Source organism: Scyliorhinus torazame, chromosome 7 (assembly GCF_047496885.1).
Source record: "Scyliorhinus torazame isolate Kashiwa2021f chromosome 7, sScyTor2.1, whole genome shotgun sequence".
NCBI classification, from domain to species: Eukaryota; Metazoa; Chordata; class Chondrichthyes; order Carcharhiniformes; family Scyliorhinidae; genus Scyliorhinus; species Scyliorhinus torazame.
Genome location: NC_092713.1, coordinates 242,391,003 through 242,414,427, shown reverse-complemented (window position 1 = coordinate 242,414,427; position 23,425 = coordinate 242,391,003). Strand labels below are relative to the sequence as shown.

The following is a 23,425-nucleotide window of genomic DNA, read 5'->3' as shown; positions in this document are numbered from 1 at the left end:
CGTGGAGCCAATGGATGTGGTATATCTGGATTTCCAGAATGCCTTTGACAAGGTGCCACACTAAAGGTTGCTGCATAAGATAAAGATGCATGGCATTAAGGGTAAAGTAGTAGCGTGGATAGAGGATTGGTTAATTAATAGAAAGCAAAGAGTGGGAATTAATGGGTGTTTCTCTGGTTGGCAATCAGTAGCTAGTGGTGTCCCTCAGGGACCAGTGTTGGGCCCACAATTGTTCACAATTTACTTACATGATTTGGAGTTGGGGACCAAGGGCAATGTGTCCAAGTTTGCAGACGGCACTAAGATGAGTTGTAAAACAAAAAGTGCAGAGGATACCGGAAGTCTGCAGAGGGATTTGGATAGGTTAAGTGAATGGGCTAGGGTCTGGCAGATGGAATACAATGTTGACAAATGGGAGGTTATCCATTTTGGTAGGAATAACAGCAAAAGGGATTATTATTTAAATGATAAAATATCAAAACATGCTGCTGTGCAGAGAGACCTGGGTGTGCTAGTGCATGAGTCGCAAAAAGTTAGTTTACAGGTGCAACAGGTGATTAAGAAGGCAAATGGAATTTTGTCCTTTATTGCTAGAGGGATGGAGCTTAAGACTAGGGAGGTTATGCTGCAATTGTATAAGGTGTTAGTGAGGCCACACCTGGAGCATTGTGTTCAGTTTTGGTATCCTTACCTGGGAAAGGACGTACTGGCGCTGGAGGGTGTGCAGAAGTAATTCACTAGATTAATCCCAGAGCGGAAGGGGTTGGATTACGAGGAGAGGTTGAGTAGACTGGGACTGTACTCATTGGAATTTAGAAGGATGAGGGGGGATCTTATACAAACATATAAAATTATGAAGGGAATAGATAGGATAGATGTGGGCAGGTTGTTTCCACTGGCGGGTGAAAGCAGAACTAAGAGGCAGAGCCTCAAAATAAGGGGAAGTAGATTTAGGACTGAGTTTAGGAGGAACTTCTTCACCCAAAGGGTTGTGAATCTATGGAATTCCTTGCCCAGTGAAGCAGTTGAGGCTCCTTCATTAAATGTTTTTAAGATAAAGATATTAAGAAGGATTAAGGGTTATGGTGTTCGGGCCGGAAAGTGGAGCTGAGTCCACAAAAGATCAGCCATGATCTCATTGAATGGCGGAGCAGGCTCGAGGGGCCAGATGGTCTACTCCTGCTCCTAGTTCTTATGTTCTTATGAATCGCAGCATGAATATTTGCTGAAAAGTTCAACAAAACAAACTCTGGTAAGTAACAGTAAAAATGGCGGGCACGATTTACCGGCCTCATTGCATTCGACTTGGTGACACGATGTGGCCGCTGAATCTCATAAGAGGCCTCTCGCGAGATTCGTGATGCTTGAGACGTCTGCCGAGATTCAACTGAACCTCGTGAGACGCCACGATCTGGATCTTGCTCCGCGAACCAACAGCATCCTCAGTGAGGCATAGACCAGCCACTGTTTAGTACTGATCCACACAAAAGTGGACCCGGCGTAATGGCACTGGAGGGGTTTCCCAGGCCATTGGAGATGCCTGGGTGGTTGGATACAGGGCAGGGTGGTCCCCGGCTCTCCCTCTGGCACCTGTGCACCTTGGAACTGCCAACCTGGCACTGCCACCCTGCTACTGTTAATTTGCCTGGGTGGCACTGGCGATGTTGCCAGAGGCACTGTGAAGGTGCCTGTGTGGCAGTGGCTGGGTGCCACTGACAAGGGTCTGGGCCTGATGAGGGCCATGACCATGAAAGGGGGGATGAGGGGAGGAATGAAGGGTGGAGGGACTGTGAAGAGTGTGTATGAAGGGGCCTCATAAAGTGTGGTGTGGTGAAGACTGGGGGTCCTGAAAGGGGGGGGGGGGGGTGCTGAAAGGCGGTGTGTGTGGAGATCTGAAAAGAGGGTCCCTCAGCGATCCCATAGTGGGGTGTCCCACTGAGGGGGGGGTAATGCCCATGTGTGTAGGTGGTGACATTGCCCATGGGTGAGGGGTGTGGGGGACCCTCAAGCTCACTTAGCGATACCGGGGCACCCTTTTAAAATGGCGACCCGCTCTCTGAGGAGCCGGTCTCACCGGCAAGTTGAACTCCTCAATGTTGAAATGTCTAAGTGTGGGCTTTCCCAGGAAGGAACTCCTCAAAATGACCAAGGGTACGATCCAACGGCCACGCTGCGCCAGAAAATCAGCTTGCCATGGCACAGTGTGGTCGGTGAAAGCCTGCTCCCAGAATCTACCCATCTAGCAACGCTTGGCAAGATCCAACGTGTTCCCGCGAGACGTTGCGATGTATATCTGACCCATTGTGGGCGGGATCATCTTTTGGCAAATCCCGAGGTACCTGTGGCTTTGGGATTCATTCTCTTTGCCTTGGAGACCTCGGGCCTGTGCCGTTCAGCACTGGTCCCCACAAACGTGCATCAGACGAAATGGGAGGTCTCCCAGGAGATCGGAGGCCCCCAGCTGCATACTCTTTGAGCCACCCTAGCAGTGTCAGCCTGGCACTACCAAGGTGCCCAGGTAGCATTGCCTGCTGCCTGGGTTCTGCCAGATTGGCAGTGCCAAGGTGCCAAGCTCCTGCTCACCAGAACTCCCTATTATCACGCAACATTTAAAAATGTCCCAAGGCCCCAAAAAGAATCCCCGACCTCTTCCTATCCACACCCCAACAATGGGCAACCCCAGCCCGATCATGCACAACCCATACCAGCTTGGCAGTGCCAACTTGGCACACTAGGTAGCCTTGCCAGGGTACCCAGGTGGGTGGTACCAGCAGTGCCAGGGCACCACCATGCCAAGAGAGTATGCAGCTGGGGGGCTCTGATCCTCTTGGAGACCCCCACAAGTGCCGTTCAGTCTGGTTCCCATTTTTGGGGCCGAATACTAAATGACACTCGCCTGAGGTCCACAAGGCAAAGATATTGAATCCCAAGGCCTCAGGTACTTCGGGAATCTGCACATTAGAGTAAAGCTTACTGCCTCGCTCTAATATGCAAATTTGCTAAAAAGTGATTCCCCTGGCAACATTTCGCGAGATTGTGTTGAATCTCGTGAGGCGTTGCAAGCCAGTTAGATCCTGGGAGCGAGGTCTCCTTGCTTTCACTAGCCACGCTGTGCTGCGGCGAAATGCTTTTCCAGCATAATGTGGACAGAGGATCGAGCCATTGGAATATTTTGGTTAAATCGCGCTCGACATATCTTTTTTTTAAATTTGTTGAAAATTTGATGTACTGACCTTTTCTGAACTAAATCGAATAGCAAACTTGTGATTGGCAATAACCCTGGAAATCAGTTTCAACTTTACCATCTGAACTGTAACCTGAAGGAGTGGATCGTCTGCACAATATAGAACAACAACAATAGCAACAACAACTTGTATTTATATTGTGCCTTTATTATGCTAAAACTTCCCAAGATTCTTCACGGTGGAACTATAAAACAAAGTATGACACCAAATCACATAAGGAATCGAAGTCAGATGATCAAAAGCTCGGTGAAGTAGAAAAGCAACCTAAATTGTTGGAGAGAGCTGGGAAGCGTTCCAGAGGTTGGGGCCCAGGCAAAGGAAGGCTTGGCCCCCAATGATGTAACAATTAAAATTTGTACAAAAAGCTAGAGTTAGAGGAGCACAGATAATTTGGAGGGTTGTGGCGCTCGAGGAGATTACAGAGACAGGTGAGGCCATGGAGATATTTGAAAACAAGGGTGAGAATTTTAAAATTCAAGATGTTGCTTGACTGGGAGCCACCATAGGTCAGCCAGCTCAACCATGAAGGGAATCACTTGGTTCTGGCAAGAAAAAGGGCAGCCATGCTTTGGCTGACCTCAAATTAAGGGTATAAAATGTGGGGGGGCCAACCAGGAGCATGTTGCAATTGTCAAACCCACAGGTAACGTAATCACGAATAGTGGTGTCAGCAGCAAATGAACTGAAAGAGGTGAAGCCAGGCTATGTTACTGAGGTGGAAATGGAGGCTCTTGATGCAGCCAAATACGATTTTCAAACATTAGGTAGGTTCGCCAATCAGCAGACAATCCGCTCTACTGCTTTATCAACCAGACACTGAAGCTAAAATTGCCGTCCCACTAACTTTGCCCTCATCTCTTCTCCAGAAATCAGTGGCTCCTGCTTGGGTAGAAGTCCTCCAACAGCAAATGTTAATTCTCATGTGTCAATGCCAGTGGGACATATGACAATGGGGTTGTAATAGTTTAGTTATCTCTGTCTTCATCTGGCCTCAGAATCACAGAATACTACAGTGAGAAGAGGCCTTTCGGACCATTGAGTCTGCACCAACGTATGAAGGGCCCTGACCTGCCCACCTAATCCCACTTGCTAGCACTTGGACCAAGTACTCATCCAGGTACTTTTTAAAGGATGTGAGGCACCCCACCTCTACCACCCTCCCAAGCAGTGCATTCCAGCCGATCACCAATCTCTGGGTAAAAATGCTTTTCCTCACATCTTCACTTTCAGTAAATGCAATTAGCTAGCCATCAAGAGCAGGGATCCCGTCTGATTGTTCCATTCTCTAGCTTGTAACAATGCTGAAGTGGATTGCAATGCCTTTTGCCACCCAAGTTGGAATTAATTAATTCAACAACAGGGAAAAATCTAAATCCATGGCTTCCTTGCCTTCTTCCTCTGTGTCACATCATGTGGTGTATTTGTCAAATGAGCCATAAAAGGGCAAATGGAAATATTACTGCTGCCTTTTTCTTGAATTAGTGAACGTACTTAGCAATACAAATCAATTTCAGTCATGAATGTTTGTTCCCAAAATTAGCAAATCTACATAGAAGCCTTAATCCACTGAAAATATATTAATCTTGGCTAGAATGAAAGAAACTTAAGCAAGACTTCAGTTGATTCTGAATAGGTTTTTTCATGAAACAAATTATGACAATTGGTCAATAACTTATTTAAACTACCTCAGCATTCTGCCTCAGATACGACAAATATCATTGGTTCTTGCTTTCCCATTTCTGCCATGATCATAGCAAGGTGGTTCAGGTTGCCATGATGAAAATGCTGAGCTTCCCATAAATCAAGAATCACAGAAGTTGGACTAGCTTTAGATGCAAAATAATTGAGATACCTGTTAAAATACAAAAGAAAAATGCTTCAGAGTTGTTTCATTGGCAAGTTTGAGCACCCTTATTTTAAAAAAATAATCTTTATTAGTGTCACAAGTAGGCTTATATTAACACTGCAATGAAGTTACTGTGAAAATCCCCTCGTCACCACATTTCGGCCCCTGTTCGGGTACACTGAGGGACAATTCAGAATGTCCAATTCACCTAACAAGCACGTCTTTCGGGACTTGTGGGAGGACGCCGGAGCACCCAGAGGAAACTCACACAGACACGGGGAGAACGTGCTGATGCCGCACAGACAGTGACCCAAGCCGGGAATCGAACCTGGGTCCCTGCTGCTGTGAAGCAACAGTGCTAACCACTGTGCTACCGTGCCGCGGCATTTGAACTGTATTGAGTTGCTTAATTAGAGTTAGTAGCAGGTATAGATGGTGAGTTCAAGTTTTTTTTAAAAGAACTGTTAAACTGATAATTGTAAAGCTATTTCTTTGATGCTAATGTAGTTAATTCTGTGTTTAAATTAAAGTTTGTTTTGACATAAAAGATACCGATAGGTCAGAGTCACTACTCTTAGGGAGAAGTACTCCTTCCTCACAAGTTTACAAATTAAGAAAATTTGTTTGGGGTTCTCGGCCGGTATCATAACAAATGTTATAATAAATAATAATAATCGTTATTGTCACAAGTAGGCTTTAATGAAGTTCTGGGAAAAGTCCATAATCTTCATATTCCGGCGCCTGTTCGGGAATTGAACCCGCGCTGCTGGCCTTGTTCTGCATTACAAGCCAGCTGTTTAGCCCACTACACTAAACCAGCTCCTGGTTATATTAACACTGTCTGGTGTCCTAACAAAGGAAATTAGCAACAATTATCATTGTTACCCAGCAAGTAATACATCTGAAACCATCTTTCAGCTCCATTTCATTTGTTTGTTTTATGGTGGAAACAGGAATACAGTATTATATTTCTTGATCCAGTTTAGAAACTCCCCTCCCCCACTACCAACTACTCAGTCTTAAGATTTCCTGTTTTCTTTCCAAAATAGGCATAAGAAATACAGCCAAAGAAGTAAGACTGGCGACTTTACAATTCCAGCAAGCAGCACAAAACGTATAACATTCAGCTTAGGTTCTTGATGCTTACAGCACATAGCGAAAAGGTGTGTTTGAACCAGAAAAAAGATGATAAAATAGAATGGTGCTTCTGAAAAGAAATAACAAGCATAACATAACTTCCAAGAGCTCACATTAAAATAATTGGAGTTGTCTCAGGAAAAGTGAAGCTACAGGGAAGAATTGAAATCTGACATACCCTTTATCTGGCTCCCTTGTCATTTATCACCAGTACTTTGAGAATTATTTTTTTCAATTGTGGGGTAATGACACTTTTTAGCTGTCACAGGATGGAAATACTCTTGAGTTGGATAGAAGTACTGTTCCAAAGTTACAACAGTTTGCATGGTTTATATTTTAAAGTTAGATAAAATTTAAGCAGAAAAATTATTTTATAACTTACCTTGCTTATGGTACAGTTATTGAAAAGTCACATTTTCTCTACTCCGAGACATTCTATATTACAGTATTCCAAAAAGTCCTATTTAGCACTGTATTTTTCCTTAGTATTCAGCAAAAATAGAAATATCTTGATCGATGTTTTTTCTGATTGCTCATCTGAATGTACACTAATAGTATCCACATAAGACTAATATCTCGACTTCTGTGTCGCTGATAACCTTTCCCGCTGTCCGATTTGAATAGTTAGGGGAATCTTGCAAGAGACACAAGGCCGTATTTTTGTGAAAGAGTCAGGACGAAAATTCCTAACTCCACAAACCTGTCTCCATTAAGGAGGCCCCCACCTGGCATTCGTTCTGGGGGGTGACGGATCAGGATGGAATTGGCTCGCTGTCTCAGGAGGCAGGCCTGAGGCAGCAACTGAGGTGGTGGATGGTGAGTCCAGGAGGTTAGAAGACCCACTTGCATTTACTGGAACATCAACCCAGTTGTAATCATAATTGTCAGATCCTCAAGCCTTTCCTCCTCACCCTCCACATCCCTCTCAGCCCTCACCTACCGGCTCAAAAACTCCCTTGCCCCTCATATTTCCCAAGTCACCACGACACCATGTTCCTCTAGGTCCCACAGATCTCCCATTCCCCTATATCCTCTATGCCACCTCAATGCCCCATATTTTCCATGGCCCCTTCATGCCCTCCATATCCCCCCCCCCCCCATCCCCTCTTGAATCCTCCACATGGACTCTCCCAGTATCCTCTATGTGCAGAACCAATGAGCTATTGGAAATTCTGGCAAGCCTTTGAAATTCTCATGAAACTGACACAATAAGCAAAAAGGCTTTGAAACTCGGTGAAAAAACTGCTCAACTTACAATTTCAAAAAAGTGTCAATTAAGTAAAACCATTCATAACTATCAATGACAAAATGCTTTTATCCATTTTGAACCTATTAATTTTGTGTAGATAAACACACAGGCATTGAAACAATTCTTCAAAGAATTAATACAAGGTAATGAAGATCAATAAAAAAATCTTGCACTCCCCTCTGCAACTGTGTCAACATTTCCTGCTGAGAGTGCATTAGCCTTCTTCAGGCGAGTCTCCACGCTAGGAGCATAATCTTGTAAAATTGTGAATTCTATATTAATATAGTTGTATAAATTTGTTTACACTCACCGGTCCAATTTCAATTTATATGCCAGCATCCTCCAATCACTTCCTCTTGAACTTGGAATATCCAGGCTGCTGCAAATCTTCTGTCGGATCAGATAAGGGATTTTGAAAGCACAAGGTCCCGCTAAAGATGTGCCACAATTGATTGGCTCCATAAATTGAAAGTCTGTCTGCCTTGCATCCTTGTGGGAATAAAAATAATTTGAGTTCAATGTGGTTGCTTTTCAGGTGTGGTATTTCAGTTAAGTAGGAAGTGTGATGTGGACAATGGCTCTTTCAGAGGCTCAGAAGTTTTTGGAGACGGTCACACTCAGTACCTTACGGACAGAGACTAAAAGCAAACTGTTAGATTTGGCAAAAATATTGCAGTTAACATTACCTGACAAAATGCGAAAAGATGAGGTAATTATGGCGGTGGCTAAGCATTTAAAGTTGCCTGAGATACAGTTTGACTCATTGGAAATGGCAAAAATTCAGTTACAAATTAAACAAATGGAACATGAGAAAGTATTAAAGGAGCTTGAATATGAAAGAGAGAGAGAAGAAAAAGAACGAGAAAGACATAGAGAGGAAAGAGAGAGAGAAGAAAGGAAAACAGAAAGAATAGCCCTAGCAGAACAAAAAGAAAGATAAAGGGAGATACGGATCATGGAAAAAGATAAAGAGAGAGAGTTTGAACATCAGAAAATGGCCATGAAACATGACATTCAGTTAAAACTGGCAGACGTAAAGGGAAACGTACAGTTGGTTGATAGTGATGAGGATAGTGAGAAAGATGTCATAGTCGAAGGCTTGGTGGGGATCTATTTAAGTAGGTCCAAGCATTGTCAAGGTTTAACGAGAAGGAGGTAGAAGCCTTTTTCATTTCATTTGAGAAGGTGGCTAAACAAATGAAATGGCCACAGGATATGTGGGTATTACTGATTCAAATAAAGCTGGTAGGTAGGGCTAGTGAAGTGTTTGCACCACTACTGGAGGAGGTATCTGAGACGTATGAGAAGGTGAAAAAATCCATCTTAGGTGCATATGAACTACTGCCTGAAGCCTACAGACAAAGGTTTAGAAATTTAAGGAAAGAATTTGGTCAAACATACATGGAGTTTGAAAGGATCAAACAGAGTAAATTTGATAGGTGGCTAAGGGTTTTGAAAATAGACAAAACGTATGAAGCTCTCAGAGGAATTATACTTTTGGAGGAGTTTAAAAGTTCAATTCCTGATGTAGTGAGAACTCATGTGGAAGAGCTGAGGGTTAAAACTGTGAGATTAGCAGCAGAAATGGCAGATGATTATGAATTAGTTCATGAATCAAAGCTTGGTTTCCGACATCAGTTTCAGCCTGTGAGGGATAGAAACTCGGGACATGAGAATTACTCAAGTGGTAAAGGTAAAGGTGATCTGATGGGAGATAATAAGGAGAGTGTACCTCAGATTAAAAAAGAAATCCAGGAGGGTGGAAAAGAAATGAAAAATGTCAAATGTTTTCACTGTAATAAACTAGGCCATGTAAAGTAACAGTGTTGGTGATTGAAGAAAAGCACTGGGAAGGCTGATGTGGTAAAACAGGATAAGACAGTGGGGTTTGTTAAAGTGGTCAAGGAAAGCCCAAGCGAAGCGAAGGAGGTGCAAAAGATTGTACAGCCTGATCAAGAGGTGATTGATAAGAAGGTTCCAGATCTCTTTAAAGAACTTACTTGTGTGGGTAAAGTTTACTCATGTGTATCAGGAGGAGTAGGTAAAGAAGTCACAATTTTAAGAGATAGTCAGCCTTTAATGGTAAGAGATGAGGAGTTATGTAGATTGGGAAGAATGTTGCCAGAAAAAGTGGTAATATGTGGAATTCAGGGTGAGAGGAGTAGTGTTCCATTATATAAGGTAAGGTTGGAAAGTCCAGTGAAGAGTGGTGAAGTGGTAGTAGGAGTAATAGAGAAACTATTTTGTCCAGGAATACAGTTTATCTTGGGTAATGATATAGCAGGTGGGAGTGAGACCTACTGTGGTTGATAAGCCAGTGGAAAATCAGACAACTGAAGTGTTGAAGGACAAATATCCTTGAATTTTTCCGGATTATGTAGTAACAAAATCACAAAGTCACAGGTTAAGACAAGAGGAGAAATCAAAGAATGAAGATGCAGTTGAAGTGTAATTATCAGAAACGATTTTTGATCAGATGGTTGAAACAGAACAAGACCAGGTGGAGGATTAGGCGGATATTTTTAGCTCAGGAAAATTGGCGGAGTTACAACAAAAAAAGATAGAAATAAAACGGATGTATCAGAAAGCATACACGGAAGAGGTATCTGAGTGTATACCAGAGTGTTATTACCGTAAAAGTGATGTCTTGATGAGAAAATTGGGACCTTTACATATGCAGGCGGATGAAAAGTGGGCAGAAGTTCATCAAGTAGTATTGCCGGTAGGGTATAGAAAGGAGGTGTTGCGAGTTGCACATGAGGTACCAATGGGAGCTCATTTGCGAACAAGGAAAACTCAAGCTAAATCCAGAAACATTTTTATTGGCCTGGACTACATAAAGATGTAGTTAAATTTTGCCAATCATGTCACACATGTCAAGTGATAGGGAAACCTCAAGCAGTGATAAACCAGCGCCCTTAATACCCATTCCAGTATTTGAGGAGCCTTTTACAAGGGTCCTAATTGATAGCGTAGGACCGCTTCCTAAAACAAAAAGTGGGAATCAATATCTTTTGACGATAATGGATGTGTCTACTAGGTTTCCATAGGCCATTCCAGTACTTAATATTACAGCGAAAAAGATTGTGGAGGAGTTACTTAAATACTTTACTAGATATTGACTACCCACAGAAATACAATCGATTCAAGGATCGAATTTTACCTCAAGGTTATTCAAAGAAGTTATGGATAGCTTAGGAATAAAACAATTTAAATCAACTGCATACCATCCAGAATCAGGGAGCGTTAGAAAGGTGGCATCAGACATTAAAGACAATGTTGAGGGCTTATTGTCAAGATTATCCAGAGGATTGGGATAAAGGAATTCCATTCGTACTGTTTGCAATTAGGGATGCACTTAATGAGTCAACCAGATTCAGTCCATTGAACTACCTTTTGGTCATGAGGTAAGAGGACCACTTAAATTGTTTAAGGAAAAATTGGTGAGTGAGAATTACATTATTGGATTACATGTCAAATTTTAGGGAATGATTAAATAGAGCAGGGGAATTGGCTAGACAACATTTAAAAGTTGCACAAAATGTGGTGAAACGCGTAGCGGACAAGAATCCAAAGTTCGTAGTTTTGCCAGTGGGGATAAAGTTTTAGTGTTGTTACCAGTGGTAGGTGAACCTTTAAAAGCTAGGTTTTGTGGACCTTATCAGATTGAAAGGAAATTAGGTGAGGTGAATTATGTGGTTAAAACGCCAGATATAAGGAAAACTCATCAAGTGTGTCATGTGAATATGCTTAAAAGGTACTTTGAAAGGGAAGGTGAGAAAAAGGAGGAGGTTTTAATGATTCTAACTCAAAGTGACGAACCAAATCCAGATGACTGTGAATTTGACATACCTCAAATTAAATTGGAAAACGAGGATATTCTTAAAAATTGGGATAAATTGTTGAGTTACCTTCCAGAAGAAAAATGGACTGACCTGAAAGAGTTATTGATATCACGTGGGCAAGTTTGTAGAGATAAATTGGGAAGTACTAAAATGGCTATACATGATGTGGATGTGGGAAATGCTGTTCCAATCAAACAACATCAATATAGACTTAACACTTTAAAATTGGCACAAAGAGATTGAGAGTATGCTTAAAAATGGCATAATTGAAGTGGGTTGCAGCCAATGGAGCTCACCCATAGTGATGGTACCTAGACCAGATGGTACCCAATGGTTGTGTGAGAACTATCGATAGGTTAATGCAGTTACAAGAACGGACTCTTATCCTATCCCACGTTTGGAGGATTGCATTGAGAAAGTGGGACAATCAGCTTTTATTTCAAAACTGGATTACTTAAAGGTTACCTTTATCCGAAAGAGCGAAGGAGATTTCAGCTTTTGTGACTCCAGATGGTATATACCAATTCACAATTATGCCATTTGGTATGAAAAACGCCCCAGCCACATTTCAATGGTTAACAAACAAAGTCGTTTCAGGATTACCCAATTGTGCGGTATACATCGACGATCTGGTAATTTTCAGCCAGACATGGAATGAACATTTAAAACAATTGATGGAGTTATTCGATCGACTTCAGGAGGCGGGTTTGGTGATAAACCTAGCCAAAAGTGAATTTGGAAAAGCTCAAGTCACTTTCCTTGGCCATTCCATCGGACTGGGTCGAATGGTCACACGGGATGTGAAACCTACAGTTATTGAGGAGTTTCCGATACCCTCAACACGAAGGGACATAATGTGATTTCTTGGCATGAGTGGATTTGATCGAACATTTGTGAAAAATGTTTGTAGCGTGGTTGCTTTATTGATAGACTTACTGAAGAAACGTCGAAAATTTCAGTGGACGGCGGACTTTCAACAGGCACTTGACTGCCTGAAAACTGTGATAACCAATGCTCCTGTGTTGGAAGATTACAAGGGACTCTGTGATCAAATTGAACTAAGTATCTGACTTTAAAGAGAAATGCCAAGGCGTAGAGAAATGGACGGATCATGCAAGGACCTTCTTGTTCAAAGAGATGTCAATCGAGAAAGATTTCATTTGGAGGAAGAAGAACAAAAATGGACTATATTATTATATCTGTTTGCGTGTTATTTTTTGAAACAAAAAAGTATATTTACTGTGTGCATTTCTTAAAAGGTGGTGAAAAGTTGAAAAATGAAACCATCTTGAAGTTGATGGTTTATTTCTCTTTTTTGGGGAGGTGTCATGTGAGAGTGCCTTTAAGAAATGGGTGTTTAAGAAATGTACCTTTAAGAAATGGGTGTTTATCAGTGATGTCAGACTGTGGGTGGAGCTGGGCTGTCTGTTAGCTTTTTACTTTCGTTTTAGGTTGTTTGGTGCAGAAGGTGTATTAGAGTTTCCCCCATTAATCTAAAGAATGTAAATTGATCCTTTGGTGATTTGAAACTAATAACTGCTCGCAGTAGTGACTTTAACTTGATGTGCTTCTGTTTAAAGATTTTTGGTTTTAAGTCTTCGGATGTTAAAAGGAAAGCTTCAGAATTACTTAGTGGTGTATTCTTTGGGGGTTGTATTTGAATTGATGGTTGCTAAGATGTTCACTGTATGTTTTAAAAAGGTCAACGTGAGTTCATAGAATAAACATTGTTTTGCTTTAAAAAATACTTTTCCATTTCTGCTGTACCACACCTGTAGAGTGGGCCCTGTGCTCCCCATACCACAATCTATTAAAAGTTGTGGGTCAGATGAACTCCATGAAACACTTTGGGGTTCTCTAAACCTTAGCCCATAACATGATTCATTTCAACTCTGCAGGGAACATATCATAATAATGGAACATCCAGAGAGACAATACAGATTTCAAATCATTGAATGTTCCAATTGTCTTGAACGTGTTGTCTCTCAGAGAGAGCAAGATGGACATTCAGATATACATTCAAGGTAACCTGAATATTGGCCATAATGTCTCAATCAACAAATAGTTTCAATGGTTAAGAACCACAAAGTAAAAGAAAAACAACAAGAAAGTATTTTTTCATGATATTGTTGAGTGTATTTTAAAATGGGAAACATTTTTACTGAGTGGAAGTGGCTTATGCTTTTTGATCCCAGTATTGCACTTCCTACTGTGTTGCCTATTGACCACAATCAATGAAGATACTACACAGTGACATCAAACTAATATTCAATCAAACAATATTTTCTCTCTCGTCTGTCTTAAGCCAATCACATTTGGCTATTTAGTTTGGATTGCATTGGTTCTGATGTCCTTAACCAAAAAAAAGGGTTCAATATTAAAGGTCTTTTTTCTGCAGTCATTGTGCAGAATTGACAAAAAACACAGTGGGTGCGATTTACCAGCCTTGGTGCACCCAACTTGGTGATGCGATGAGGCTGTTGAAACTTATGAGAGGCCTCTTGTGAGATTTGCGATGATTGAGATGTCTCACGAGACTCATCCGAACTTTGAGAGACGTTGCGATCTGGATCTCGCCTTCACTGGGTGTGATCCAGATCAGCATATTTAAATGAACCGTTAGTCTCATTTAAATAAGTCTGCGCTGGATTCTCCTGGCGCCCAGGCACTAACGGCCTCCACAGTGAGGCCTGGATCAAGCGTAATGGCACGTGGGGGGTTTCCCAGGCCATTGGAAATCTGCGCATAGTCAGGCACAGGGCAGAGTGACCCCCTGGCTCTCCCTCTGGCACTGCCAAGCTGGCAGGAGCACTGCTAGGGTGCTCGGGTGGCATTGTTTAGGGTCAGGGCGTGAGGGGGGTTGTGCCCATGAAAGGGTGGATGAAGGGTGGAGGGGTGAAGGGCAGATATGAAGGGGGTTCATAAATGTTGGGGGTCCTAAAAAGGGACAGAGGAGTGAAAAGGGGGGTGGGTGGGCCTGAAAAGGGTGGCCCTCAGCGACCCCATAGCGAGGTGTTCTCACTTCGGGGTGTATGGAGTAAATCCCATATGTGCCGGGGTGACAATGCCCATGGGTGGGAGGTGTGTGGGACCCTCAAGCTCATTTAGATAACGGGGCACCATTTTAAAATAGCAGCTCGATCATGAGGAGCCGGTCTGGCTGACAAATTCAGCTCCCTAGTGATGAAAAAAATGTCTACGTGTAGACTTGACTGGGAAGAAACTCCCCAAGGCCCATAAAAATGACAAAAGGCGCAATCTAACGCGTCCGACACGGACGTGACATGGCTGGTAAATCTTGCACGATTTACCTGACTCACTGCGCCTTGTAAGACCGAATGGGCTGTCGCAGGCTTGCGATCTGGATCTCACCCACAATGGACAGAACCTAAATTTGCATTTTAAAGTGTGCAGGATGGAACCAGCACCCAGGATTGAATCCCCATGCCAAGGAGACCCCAGCTGGGTGCCGGTTAACACTGGTCTCCACAAACGGAGATCAGGCACAGCGGCACTTGGGTGGAGAGGTCTCACAGGCGATCAGAGGCCAGGTGGTCGGCCTCTGGGCAGGATGGCACTCTGGCACTGCTGATGCCACCCGGGCATCCTTGCAGTGACACCCGGGTACCAGCCTGACACTGCCAACGCTCGGATAGGTGAGGCCGTCACCACTATAAAACATTAATTGGTCCACTTAACAAGGCCTCACTGGCTTCATGCCACAAATGATGATCCCGCTGGAACCATCTCCGAGTGGCTGCAGGACATTCTGGGGGGAATAGGGTGAACAGCCAGCTGTCGTGGTGTTTATAGGCACCAACAATATAGGTGAAAAACGGGATGAGGCCCTACAAGCCGAATTCAGGGAGTTAAGAGTTAAACTAAAAAGTAGGACCTCAAAGGCAGTAATCTCAGGATTGCTACCAGTGCCACGAATTAATCAGAGTATGAATGCCAGGAAAGATAGGATGAATACGTGGCTCGAGAGTTGGTGCAAGAGGGAGGGATTCAAATTCCTGGGGCATTGGAACTGGTTCCGGGGGCCCAGTACAAACTTAACGGTCTTCATCTGGGCAGGACTGGATAAAATGTTTGCTCGTGCTGTTCGGGAAGGTTTAAACTAATGTTATGGGCGAAGCCTTTTCAGAATCTCAAAATGTATCATGGAGTTCAACTAACCTCTCTCTTTAATATATTTGTTGCTTTTCCTAGCACATGGCTTGTTCCCTAGGTGTGGGATTACAATTATGGACACGTGGGTTTTTAAACACAAAACAATGTTTATTCCATGAACTCAACTTAACATCTTAAATAAACATTGGATCTCTTAACACCCCTTACTTCAAAGATAACTCAGAAAATATTGCAACAGTAAATAATTCCTTAAAATGTTCCTTCAAACTTCCAAGAGTCTTAACACCTTTAAACAGGTTAAAGGCTTTACTATTATGAGTTTAAGTCACCCAAATGATCCAGAGAGTCTTTCATGGCAGAGATCCAGCTCACTGCAAAACACAGACACACACCCAGGTCTTTTCCTCCAAACTGCAGCTCTCTGGAAACACACAGGCACACACAAGCTGCTTTTTCAAACTGCAAAACTAAACTGCAAAATGGCTGACCTGATCTCCGCTCCACCCATTCTGTGACATCACTGTTTTCGTAAAGGTACATTGCTTAAACATCCATGTCTTAAAGGTACTCTCACATGACACTAATGTGGCAGGGAGATGGGAAACGATGCAGGTAGTCGGATGGAAATAAAACGGGGACAGAAACAAAAGGCAGTAAGGGGGAAAGTGTAAAGCAGAGAAGCCATCGTCCAAAATCAAAAAGGGCCACAGTACAGGGTACAGTGACTGAGGAGAGCGCAGTGAATAGGTCCAGTAATACTAAAAAGAATAAAAAGGGAAGTAAAAACATAAATGGAGAGTGAAGCAGCAGGTTATTACATGAAGATATGGGTTCAACGATAAGGAAAATTGGGGGGAAAGTTAAAAGGAAAAATAACTTAGGAGAGATTACTGATAGAGGTTTTAAGATTTAAAACGGAGGTATAAAAACCAACATAAGGGTTCTTTACCTAAATGCTTGTGGTATTGGGAATAAGGTAAATGAGTTGACGGCGCAAATCATCGTGAATGACTATGATTTAGTGGCCATTAGTGAAACATGGTTAAAGGATGGTCACGACTGGGAGTTAAATATCCAAGGGTATCAAACTATTCGGAAGGACAGAGTGGATGGTAAGGGAGGGGCTGTAGCTCTGTTATTTAAGGATGCTATGCCACATTGTGGAGGACAGAGCAGACCACCACAAAGCGGGGGCCCCTCTGGGGGGTGTGCATGTGCATGATCTTCATGTGGTGGTTGCACACGAGCTGGATGTTCAAGGAGTGGAACCCCTTCCTGTTGATGTAGGGCACTGCCTGATGGCCCAGTGCATGCAAGGCATCATGCATGCCATCTATTAGTCCCTGAACCTGGGTCATCCGTCGATGGCGGAGAAGCCTGCTGCCTGGGCATCGTGTTGGGCTTGGTCCATGTCAAAGTTTATATAGTTTGCTGCCCAGGCAAACTGGGCATCCATGACTTCACTGATGCAATTGTGGGCTGTAGCTTGTGAGATGACACAAGTTCCTGCTTGAGCCCTGGAATGATCAGGGCTGTGGAGACATTGACGGCCACCGGGAGCTGGCATCCTTCTCCTCCATGTGGTGTTAAGTCCGCAAAGACATGGCACAAGTGCCGCAGAGTCCCTTTGTTGAGGCAGAGCCTTCTGCAGCACACACTGTCCGTCATCTGTTCAAAATACAAGCAACTCCTGTACACCTTGGGCCGTCACATGGCTTGCACTCTGAGTCTCTCCCTGGCCTAATTGGCCGCCGGATCAAGTATCTGTCCACGCTGCTGCTGCCACCTCCTCCGGGATCTGGCTGCCTGGCCTGCCAGCCCAGCTCAGCCCAAACCATTAGCTGCCACCCCCCTGCTCTGCAACCCCGCTCCCCGATGGAGAGCCACCCCGACCAAGGCTGGCCCCCCCGAAGGCTCCCCACCTCCCTCCGCGCAAAGAGTCAGCAACTGCAGTGCCTCCCGGGCTCATTGCTTGGGATCAAAGATGGCTACTCATTTCCTTGTGTCCCTACCAAAGCCAGCTTTACATTTTAAAAAAGGAGTACTAATTGGCGCCCGCATGACCACTTGCTGGGGAAGCCGTTGGATCAAGGGGGGCCATTAGATAGGGGGTCACCCACGTTAATTGTATGGAGATTGGGCTTAAGTGGTGATTATTGGTTTCTCGCCACACTAAGGTGGAATCCTGATTTTGCCAATGGGAGCAGGCCGGTTAGATCGCAAACCGATCAGCGCCTGGCACGGTTCCCGAATTCGGCCGCTCCCGCGATTTAACAACCTCGTTGCGCTTTCGTTTAAATGCAACAAGGCCAGCAAATCATGCCCTTAGAAATGCTTTGGTTGAATTCCACCCAGTAAGTACAGTACCTGAAAATTTGAGAAGTCATTTGTTTAATGGCATCAGAAGGCAATGACTCTATATCCAGTTGTCACACATTATTAATGAGTATTGTGAGCTGAATGTTGCTCAAGATCCATCATTTGTTTATCTCGAGACACTCCTTGACAACCCCAATCTTAGCTTTTCAAAGAACATGCAATAAGATTGTCTCAACTTCAATTGTTAAGGCTCCTAATTAAAATGAGCAACATCTAACTGATGATAATCTTGTGCTTTTAGACAACTAAATTTACCACTTCTAGGAGTGAAATCATCAAGTGTAACATTAGATGGAATCATGCATAGTAAACAGTTTAACAACTTGAAGTAAACCGACTGATATTTGCTAATGAATGGCTTAATCACATTTGTGATAACTGCTGTACATTGGCTAACTGAAATTCATGTTTTGGGGAGCGTGAATTTTATATTTAAGAGTAACAAAGCGATAAAAGAGGAAGTAAGAGACCGGAAAACCCATTAGCGGCAACGATTGTCATCCATATGCTTAACAGAGTAACCCTCAAGTAAACAGGCAAATGGAGAGATCTGAACAATCTAGAAATCCTCATTACAACTGTTCACCCCACCCGAACGATTTCTACTGCACACCGCCTCTCGTTCAGTGATTTAAATCTTCAGCTCAGTTTACTTTGAATTCATTACCTTCTGTGGTAAACCATGTTATTGTATTACATGCATGGTGCTGTATTGTACATCCCTGGGTTTGTCCAGACTGGCTCCGCCTGTGGCTCCTCCCCTCAGGCTTCTGTATAAAAGTGACAAGACTCCGTCTCCGGACCCAGTTCAGGTCCAGAGTCCAGTTGTTTATTATTGATGGTGTATCAATTTAATACACTAAACTTCGAAAGATGGACTCTTCACTCAAGATGAACTCCTCACTCAAGCTTGATCGCTTGCAACTAGACCCACAAGCAGCTGACGCTACAGAAACTTTTTAACACTGGCTAAGCTGCTTCGAGGCTTACCTCACATCCTTCAATGACCTCCAGACCTCCAGAATAAGCAGGTCCTCCACGCACAGGTGAGCCCAAGAGCCTTTAACCTCATCAGGGACGCCTCCTCGTACACGGAGGCTATAACGCTGCTAAAAGGACATTACGTGAAATCCGTTAACCAGGTATATGCTAGGCATCTCCTCGCCACGAGACGCCAATGCCCTGGGGAATCACTCGCGGAATTCATGTGTGCCTTGCACATCCTCTGCCGTAACTGTGACTGCCGGGCGATATCGTCTACCCAGCATGCGGAGCTGTTGATCAGGGACGCCTATGTCACGGGTGTGGTAGTCTGTGTAGAGGTACTACGGTACCTGGTAATGCTGGAACACCATTGGTAGATATTGTATATTGCCTATTGGTCAAGCTGTATGGTAGCTCCGACCTGCAAGGTGGGGTATAAGAGCCCGTGCCGCCCCAGCAGCCTTCATTCTGTACTTGAGCTGCTGGGGGAAACATCTAGCTTTTAAAGCCTTCAGTTGGACTACAACCTCGCTTTAGTGGTCATTGATCGTCCATCAATTTAATAAGCTAGATTTAAAAGAATGGAGCTCCGAATCAAGCCGGAGTGTCTGCAACTCAGCCCCCACGTGGCGAACTCAGCGACAATCTTCAAGCACTAGCTGGCGTGTTTTAAAGGATTTCTCGGAACAGCCGAAAACACACACACGGGAGAACAGAAAATGCAAGTCCTGCACTTGAGGGTGAGCCCAGAAATTTACACTCTCATCGAGGAGGCGGAAGACTTCGTTGCAGCAATAGAGCTGCTAAAAGGACATTATTTTTGCCCGGTAAACTAGGTCTACACCCGACATCTGCTAGCAACGAGGCGACAGATCCCTGGGGAATCGCTGGAAGAATTCTACCGTGCGCTCCTGGTGTTGGGGAGAAACTGCAGCTGCCCGCAAGTTTCGGCGAGCGACCACACAGAACTCTTGATCCGGGACGCTTTTGTGGCAGGTATGCTGTCCTCCCAAATCCGCCAGTGATTGCTGGAAAAAGACACCCTAGGCCTCAAGGAGGCACGGGCCCTTGCAGGCTACCTGGATGTGGCCTCCAGAAACGCCCGCGCTTACGTTCCTGACCGCGCGGCAGCCCTCTGGGCAGCGTGGAACCCCTCCACAGCCGACCCCGAGACATCCCCCATCCCCCCACAAGCTTGTGCTGCAAGGTGGCCTGGCAACCCCGGGGGGAGGGCCCCGCTGCTACTTTTGCGGGCAGGCCAAGCACCCCCAGCAGCGCTGCCCGGCCCGCGCATCCACGTGCAAGGGATGCGGTAAAAAGGGCCACTTCGTGGTGGTATGCCAGGCCCATCTCCGCCGGTCTCTGGCGGCGAATGCGGACCGCTACCACAAACCTCTCCACGGTCCCCGTGCGGCCAGCGGGCGCCACCATCTTCCTACTCCAGGGCCACGTGCGGCCCCGCGCGCCGCCATTTTGTCCCGCGGACGCCACGTTCGATGGATGGGCGCCGCCATTTTGTGCACCCCCAGCCATGTGCGACCAATGGGAGCCGTCATCTTGGATGGACTCCCAGGACCCAGCTCGGCTGACCACACACCGCCCGAAGAGAACACTGAACTGCTGAGATTAGCGTCAGTGACCCTGGATCAGTCCCGGCCTTGAACACTCTCAACTGCTACAACAACAATACTAATCAACAGGCACGAGACGACCTGCTAAATCGACTCTGGGAGCACGGAGAGCTTCATACACCTCGACACGATAAGGCGCTGTTCTCTCCTCGTCCACCCCGTTAATCAAAAAATCTCCCTGGCCTCCGGTTCCCACTCAGTAGAGATAAAGGGGTTTTGTGTAGCAAACCTCACAGTCCAGGGAAGGGAGTTTAAAAATTGCCGGCTCTACATCCTTCCCCACCTCTGCGCAGCCACACTCCTAGGTTTAGACTTCCAGTGTAATCTCCAAAGTCTAACTTTCAAATTCGGCGGCCCTATACCCCCCTCACTGTCTGCACCCTCGCGACCCTAAAGGTCGATCCGCCTTCCCTGTTTGCGAACCTCACCCCGGATTGCAAACCCATCGCCACCAGGAGCAGACGGTACAGTGCCCAGGATCAGATCTTTATTAGGTCAGAGGTCCAAAGGCTACTGAGGGAAGGAGTCATTGAAGCTAGCAACAGTCCCTGGAGAGCTCAAGTAGTGGTGGAAAAGACCGGGGAGAAGAATAGGATGGTCATCGAATACAGTCAGACCATCAACAGGTTTACGCAGCTGGACGCGTACCCTCTCCCCCGCATATCCGACCTGGTAAACAGGATCGCGCATTACAAGGTCTTCTCCACGGTGGATCTTAAGTCCGCCTACCACCAGCTCCCCATGCGCACTAGTGACCGCATATACACTGCCTTCGAGGCAGATGGGCGGCTCTATCACTTCTTAAGGGTTCCCTTCGGTGTCACCAACGGGGTCTCGGTCTTCTAGCGCGAGATGGACCGAATGGTTGACCGGTACGGTTTACGGGCAACATTCCCGTATCTCGATAATGTCACCATCTGCGGCCACGACCAGCAGGACCACGACACCAACCTCTGAAAATTCCTCCAGACTGCAAAGATCCTTAACCTTACATATAACAAGGATAAATGCGTGTTTAGCACCGACCGCCGAGCCATCCTCGGCTACGTTGTGTGAAATGGAGTTAATGGCCCCGACCCTGAACGCATGCGTCCCCTTATGGAGCTCCCCCTCCCTTACTGCTCCAAGGCCCTGAAGCGCTGCCTAGGGTTTTTCTCTTACTATGCCCAGTGGGTCCCCAACTATGCGGACAAGGCCCATCCCTTGACCAATCCACAGCTTTTCCCCTGTCGATAGAAGCCCGCCAGGCCTTCAGCCGCATCAAAGCAGACATTGCAAAGGCCATGATGCACGCCATCGACGAGTCCCTCCCCTTCCAGGTCGAGAGCAACGCGTCTGACGTAACTCTGGCGGCTGACCTACCAAGCATCAGACCCGTGGCCTTCTTCTCACGTACCCTCCATGCTCCCGAAATCCGCCACTCCTCAGTCGAAAAGGAGGCCCAGGCCATAGTAGAAGCTGTGCGACATTGGAGGCATTACCTGGCCAGCAGGAGATTCACTCTCCTCACTGACCAACGGTTGGTTGCTTTCATGTTCGATAATACACAGCGGGGCAAAATAAAAAACGATAAGATCTTATGGTGGAGGTTCGAACTCTCCACCTACAACTACGAGATCCTGTATCATCCCGGGAAGCTAAACAAGCCACCTGATGCCCTGTCCCGCGGCACATGTGCCAACGCACAAGTGGACCGCCTCCGAGCCCTCCACGCGGACCTCTGCCACCCGGGGGTCACGCGCTTTTTCCACTTTATCAAGACCCGCAACCTGCCCTACTCCATCGAGGGGGTCAGCACAGCCACCAGGGACTGCCAAATCTGCGCGGAGTGCAAACCGCACTTCTACTGGCCAGAGAAGGCGCACCTGATAAAGGTTTCCCGTCCCTTTGAACGCCTCAGCATGGACTTGAATGGCCCCCTCCCCTCCACCGACCGCAACACGTACTTCCTGAACATGATTGATGAGCACTCCCGGTTCCCATTCGCCATCCCCTGCCCCGACATGACCGAAACCACCGTCATCAAGGCCATCCATAGCACCTTTGCACTGTTCGGGTTCCCCACTTACATACATAGTGATAGAGGGTCCTCCTTTATGAGCAACGAACTGCGTCAATTCCTGCTCAGCAAGGGCATCGCCTCGAGCAGGACGACCAGTTACAACCCCCGGACAGGTAGAGAGGGAGAACGGAACAGTGTGGAAGACCGTCCTACTGGCCCTACGGTCCAGAAGTCCTCCCGGATGCCCTCCACTCCATCCGGTCACTGCTTTGCACCACAACCAACCAAACACCTCACGAACGTTCCTTGTCTTCGCCAGGAAGTTCTCCTCTGGGACCTCACTCCCGACCTGGCTGGCAGCTCCTGGACCCATCCTGCTCCGAAAACATGTGCGGGCACACAAGTCGGACCCGTTGGTCGAGAGGGTCCACCTTCTCCACACTAACCCCCAGTACACCTACGTAAACCCGACAAGATACGGTCTCCCTACGAGATCTGGCGCCCGCCGGAGCCCCACGCACATCCCAGCCACCAGTCCCACCCTCCCTCCCACCAGTGCACCTTACAGGAGGATCGGTCCTTCCGCCAAGCCCATCTAGGCCCTCCCACCCACCAACGCACCCCGCAGATGCTCCCTTCCCAGGTCAACCGTTTTCCCCACCAGCGCCGTCTAGGGGTGTCGAAGCTGCCACAGAGATCGAGGCCACGCCCCCGGAGTCACAGACACCTGAGCCTCCACCGGAGTCACCACCGAAGCTTCGACTATCACAGAGGATGACCAGGGCCCCTGATCGACTGATTGCTTCATTTTGAAGTGTATAGTTAATTATGAATCATAAATTGCAAATAGTAAATAGAATTGTAAATAATTACAAAACGCTCTACGTCCTCCCCATCTCTGCACTGCCCTATTACTGGGGTTCGACTTCCAGTGCCATCTCCAGAGCCTTACCTTGAAGTTCAACGGACCTCC

The 23,425-nt window shown here is 45.9% G+C and overlaps 1 protein-coding gene across 1 annotated transcript in view; it reads right to left on the bottom strand.

Annotated features, from left to right (window-relative positions):
* Positions 1 to 2,939: 2,939 nt before the first annotated feature.
* The window catches only part of unc5a (unc-5 netrin receptor A), a 900,708-nt gene continuing 880,222 nt past the window's right edge, over positions 2,940 to 23,425 (bottom strand). The window contains exons 15-16 of the mRNA XM_072512209.1: positions 7,788 to 7,966; positions 2,940 to 5,097 (exon numbers count right to left, since the gene is read on the bottom strand). Of these exons, the coding sequence (XP_072368310.1) occupies positions 4,932 to 5,097; positions 7,788 to 7,966 (345 nt within the window). The 3' untranslated portion in view covers positions 2,940 to 4,931. The remainder of the gene's footprint in view (positions 5,098 to 7,787; positions 7,967 to 23,425) is intronic.